General features: G+C 38.0%; 1 protein-coding gene across 3 annotated transcripts in view; it reads left to right on the forward strand.

The window, feature by feature from the left end:
* Window positions 1-1,050, forward strand: part of LOC148031072 (FKBP-like peptidyl-prolyl cis-trans isomerase family protein) — an 81,838-nt gene extending 80,788 nt beyond the window's left edge. For 2 of the 3 annotated variants that reach the window (XR_015691842.1, XM_087684597.1), the window contains one exon: window positions 855-1,050. Coding sequence is in view for 2 of the 3 variants with exons in the window: in XM_087684597.1 (XP_087540723.1) it covers window positions 855-974 (120 nt within the window). In the remaining variant the exon portion in view is untranslated. Of the gene's footprint in view, window positions 1-32; window positions 174-854 lie in introns of those variants that run through there. The other variant, XM_087684596.1, reaches the window with a different exon arrangement.
* Window positions 1,051-6,000: the final 4,950 nt, after the last annotated feature.

The following is a 6,000-nucleotide window of genomic DNA, read 5'->3' on the forward strand; positions in this document are numbered from 1 at the left end:
TATTGAAGATCTCATTTGCTTATTTGTGATAGGGATTGACTTGTCCAGAAAGGCAACACAACGCGGGGTCTCTAGAAAGGCCATGCGTGGTGGAAATCTGTGGTAAAGATAGTGGGCTTAATAAAATGCCTTTCCGATCTAATGTCTTTATTTGGTGAATGTTGTTTGGTGTGCTTCCTCTTGCCTTAGCGATCTCCAAGTGAAGGTTTTCCAATGGTTGTTGCTTCTTTTGTCAAACATAATTAATACAATTATCTTTTATGGAAAAAAAAATAGGGATCTTGCCTAGCTGTGAGATAGTTTTGGGACTTCATTTTGTGGAGTATGGACCTCTATGACACGTCAGTGGACAACCAACCATTCTTAGGGCTCAAGCAAGATGTTGTCCACAACCACATTATGATCCCATCATCCATGTCTCTTTCATTTTATGTGATTGATTGGTCTTTGGCACATTTGGTGAGCTCGTAATGCTTTTTTTTTTACTCACCTTCGGTATTTGTAGCCATGTAGGTTGCATGCGAGGATTGTTGTTATGGCAGATTACTTCCATGGATTTTGTTGGTTTGATACTTAGAGAGCTAGTTGCTCCATGTCTAGATATCATTTGCACCACCCTCATTGTGCCCACATCATGATCCTTGTCTCTTGTCCTCATAGCATTGTATTTTGTTGCCTTTTGGGTTCATGAGTATTTCTACCTATTTCTATATCTACTTGGCTTTGCCAGAAGGCGAGTTGTAAATATTCACTTCATAAATTCAAACATCTTTGAGAGAGAGAGAGAGAGAGAGAGAGAGAGAGAGAAAACAAAGTGCTCTTTTTTGTTGGTTTGTTTTTTTTTTTTTTTGCAGCTAGCATTTCCTAAAGGTTTGAGTGCAGCTGCTGGTAGGCCTCGTGTTTTGCCAAGTAGTCCTGTTGTGTTTGATGTAAGCCTTGAATACATACCAGGTCTTGATGATGTGGAAGAATGATTTTTTTGTGTATCTCGTTTTCTTGGTGTATCGATTCTTTTTTATTCTTTCATTCCAAATTAATTTGTTGTTGTAAGAGGATGTCATGACTGTCTAAACTTTTGGTAAGTGTGAATGCATGCATTAAAGTTTGTGGCTTAAAGGAATGCATGTGCAACCAAAATGGATATTTCTTCATTTGCCAAGCTAGAAGCAAGTGCATTATATTCTAAGTTTTAGTAACTCCATAATGAAATTAAATGTATTTCTTGGTTTATTTTTTTAATTGAGCTAGCTTGTCTAGAAAACCTACCATTATAAAATATGAATGCTTAATCATCCACTATATTATTACATTTCATGATATTGCATAAATTATAATCTTCAAGTTTGTAGTTGTTGCCATACAAAAATTGTTAGAAGATATAGGTAACAATGTGTATTGTTACACTACAAAATTATTTCCAATACGAGTTGTGTAATGTGTGAAGTGGTGCCTACACATGCTTACCATTGATAAAACCACCCTCTTGAGGAGGAATTGTTAGTGTAAAGGCTTGAGCCTATAGTAAACTAGCTCAAATCCCTAAGTATCCTCTTGGACCAGAGTTTGGAATCACACTTGTTATTCTCCTTGAACGAAAGGATGTTAGTTGTGAGCAAGTAGCATTTATCAACGATGTTCTTAACTTCACGATTTCTTTAATCAAGTTCTTGTGTAGCTGAAAAAGTAAAGTTATATAGGTTGCTCCTCGTCAACTATATGCTATAAGATTTTCCATAAGCCTTAATTAAGTAGGATGTTTGTAATAGAACAAACTTGTGATATCTTAACTATCGTGATAATATACATTTGATATTATAAGAGATATAGCCTTTGAAGCATATCTCGTTTCAAATCTTTGCAATTTTGCAAAGCAGACTTGTAATTTGTTGAGATTGAAAAATTGGTGAAATTTACAGGAACTATGCCTTATTTATGGAATTGTAAAAGCAAACATGCATTTCACTTAGAATGGAGTTGAGAAACCTAATATACTATTGATTGCAATTAATATGAATATGTTTTTAAGCACAGTAGATGAAGTTTTTCTTAATATTTGTTTCATGATATCATTTAGCATGAAAGCACATAAATTACTTTGGGAGCTTCTTGAGATAGCACTAAAGCTCCAACATGCCAATGCAATTGCTTTCCTTTAGAGGGTTATCCAAATGAAGGAATCAATAAATATAGAAGGTGTACTTAAGATTTTTTTAGTGTCAAAATGCTCAAAAGCATCATACATTTTCACAACTTATTGATAGATGTATAGTTTGCCAAATGACTTGTGCACACAGAGAGAGAGAGAGAGAGAGAGAGAGAGAGAGAGAGAGAGAGAGAGAGAGGGGGGGGGGAGGAGGAGGAGGAGGAGGAAAGATATATTAACGTCTTCTACGACCAAAATTCGATTAATAGACAAAACCATGTGCAATGTTGATCATGACTAGACATCCTAGTATGATATGTTGGATCAATGATATATTGTGAAAATAACATAAAGTGAGACGCAACACAAATAGTGCACATGTAGGGAATACAACAGGAGGGTAAATGAGTACATGTCTATTTGGGTGGCTAAGTGGTATCCATATATCTAGTTTCACCTAGTGAAAGTCTGTGTATAGAGCATGTTATACATTCCTAATGAAATAATATGGGGGTAGTATTTGGATTGAGCACTTAGCTCTATCATGTGTTGCTCATGTTGTTGGTGGATATCCCTTATCTCTCAATCTGGTGTAGCATCTATGTGGTATCCTTGTATCTGTGGTCAGTGTGCTATTCTAACCTCCTTGGTTCTTTGGACTATCACCCCTCTCAGTGTTGCTATTGTATATTGAGTCACTGTTGGGGAGATGTGGGTTACCCTCCCAGTCTCAATCTTGGGCTGGTGAGAGGATAGTCTAAGCTGGCCAATGGCTACTTGCATCTCATGTGACATGTATACATCTAGGTATCTTAGTCCCACAATGAAGCCATCGCTTGTGGTGCTCATAAAGTGATCCTTGTAGTAGTACATATTTGGTGGAAGAGATTGTTGGGGTAAGGTCCATGTGTGTTGTATGTACAATTGATAAAGGTCATGTCGCGTGATCAAGTTCCTCTTAGTGTGGGAGAGGTGTATGAAGGGGTATTGAGAACCATATTGAAAGCGGGGGAGGTGATTTATGTTGATCCCATATTGTGAGTCATTGTTGGACTTGTGCATACCATCAAGTCTCATGTCTTGCCTAAGGTAATTGTCAAGAGGCCTCAAAGGCTCTTTTAGATAGTCTGTGTGGATGCATGTCACATACTATGTATATGAAGTTGATGGTCTCAAAAAGAGTCTCCATCATTATGGGATGAGTAGCAAACTTAGCTTGAATAGTCTCATGTGGTACTCATGGTTTGTTGTGAACCATTCAAGAGAGCATGATGACCTATGGTCTCTCAATTTGTGTCCATAGGTATGTAGCTAGGCCAAGGGTCCAAATAGTTGTACCACATATCATGGATGGTGTGTGTTGAATAGTCACTTCTGTGTGTGCGGATCCTAAAAGTGTGTTTGATGGTTGTTTTTTTATCATCATGGCCAATGCTACATATCCTCATGTGAGTTGGTCTCTGCTTACTTGTGCCATGGAGAATCTATTGGCCAATGTAGCGAATGTGACTTCTACCTAGATATATGGTGCCACAACCTCTAGTTGTCTTGCTTTTAGGATGAAGATTTATTTGCTCCTCATTGGGATTGATATGTGTAAAATCAGGATTTTGGTCTTTCAAAGATCAACAGTCAATCCACGATATGTGCAAAAGACATGAAGGGCATAGAGATGTCATTATAGACCCTCTTGTGACTCAAAGAATAGAACAATATAGTTAGCATAAAGCATAATAGAGACTAATATAGCTACCATCTCGAACCCATCACCTCCTCCTCATGTGATCTGGTCTTTTATCTCATCAATCTAGAGTTCAAAGCGTGTAGGGAGAGGGGATATCCTTGCTTCACTCCATTAGTGCTAGAGACCATGTCTAGAAGTCTTTGGACATCTCACCTTATCTACTGCCTTCTTACTGCCTTCTACAGTGCATAGATGCTTAAATCATGTCTGATGAGATCCTTAGTATTTGCAATCTATATAGCAGTCTATATTGTGGAATTGTGTCAAAGACTTTGCGAAATTCCACAAATTAGTAGTACAGTCTCTTCTTCCTCACTTTAGCTTGCTCAATCATGCTCCTCAAGCTGAAGATGTCATCAAGTGTAAAGAATCTCCATATAAATCTAGCTTGTCCTATTGCCCCTAATCTCCCTCTTTGTACATATACATTGAGCTCTCCCTCCATCACTACTCCACTATATCTTAGCTAGTGTGTGGCCCACCATGATGGTCTCATAATTACCATGATCTAAGGAACCTCTAGACTTGTTGATGGGCATGATGGTATGCATGGTCCATTCTTCTAAGAAGCTCTCCGCTAGAGCCTTGTTGAATATAAAAGCAAAGAGGAGCTAGAATATCCATTGCATAAATGAACTACTCACCCTATATACATATGCGGTCCATTGATCGTCCATGTTGTAGTCGCACTATCGCTCTCCTCACCATATCATGTGTGAAGAAGGCTCTAGTGGGTGAGGGATTAGTTGCTGGTGTGGTACATCATATAGTCCCTCTACATAGAAGTGCCATGACTCTAGGTCATTGATGGGCATGGGTAGTGTGGCTCCACAGTTTATGCCATGCTATGGCTACATCTTTGCTCAGGAATAAATGGTATAGATCCCAATACATTGCCTTCTCATGTGCCTTCCTCTTTGTGATGGACCCTCATCCTCTCTAGATGTGGCACTTATTGTACCATTTGTTTAGGGGATGGTCCCAGGCTTTGTGAGTTTGCTAATGTGTGTGGAGTATGGAAAGATCTAGAGAGCAGCTATGTAAAGGATGGAGGTGAGTTGGGAGGTGAGTATCCTTATGAAGGTAGTATGCTTCAAGTGTGTAAGCCCATCATAGACATGATGATTGTATATGTCAACTAGTTCAAGAGATTAACACATGCAAAAGGTCAAAGTGGCCCATGAGACTTGAGCTTATAGTAGAACTACAGTGATATCTCATCAAGGAGTCTAATCAAAGTATGTCTAAACAAATGAATCTAAAAGTAAAAATACGGTACTTTAAGAAACAAAACCAAATGTAAGAACTAAATCTAGAAAAACTAAAAGGCTAAAGATGATCTAGCATTTGCTCATCCCAAGATCCCCCTCATAGGGTGTTATAGCAATTAGATTAGCATAAGGTGACTAAGGTATCTTAGTGGGCATCCTTTAGACAGTCAAAGGTGTATAGAACATAGAGGTGCATATCAAGATTTTAGTTACAATCCACTTTGGGGTACCATTGGCCCAAAAAGTTAATCACACCGGGGTGCCATTGTTGGCACAAAAAGAAAACCAATTGCTAAAGCTATAAAAGTTGCTAAATATACCATGATTGTAAAGCTACTAAGTGCTTAGGCTTTTGGAACTCCTCTATGATGGTTTTGTTTCTTTTCTAGTAGTCTTCATCTTGGTGATTTCACTTGGATGTTCCTTGAGATGTGTGGGTTTAAGCTTGTTTGTAATGCACCTTTTGGTTCCCTTGAAGCACTTTGATTTCTTTAACACTTATCTTGTATGTTTCCAAATGCCAAGGGTTCTTCATTATATTCTTTACTGGTGAGTCTCCATGGTACCATCCAATCAAACTGTTTTTCTTCTAGTATTGGTTACAGTTTGGTCTCTAGATTGCATGACTCTGAATATCCTTGGTTTTCTTCACATCTAGTTCCTCTTATGTTTCTTCATGCCATCCATCTTGAACGTACATGGAATGCAATCTTCATTTAAATTACACAATTATATTTATATCCTCTATGATGTGCAAGAGGCGCATAAGAAAAAAAAGCATAAAGATTTTAGCTACAAGCTATAGTCTTCATCATCTAGTTTCTCTTGTATTTGTTCATGTC

Source organism: Lygodium microphyllum, chromosome 9 (genome assembly GCF_053477565.2).
Source record: "Lygodium microphyllum isolate KBCC chromosome 9, Lygodium_microphyllum_v1.1.10, whole genome shotgun sequence".
In the NCBI taxonomy this organism is placed as follows: Eukaryota; Viridiplantae; Streptophyta; class Polypodiopsida; order Schizaeales; family Lygodiaceae; genus Lygodium; species Lygodium microphyllum.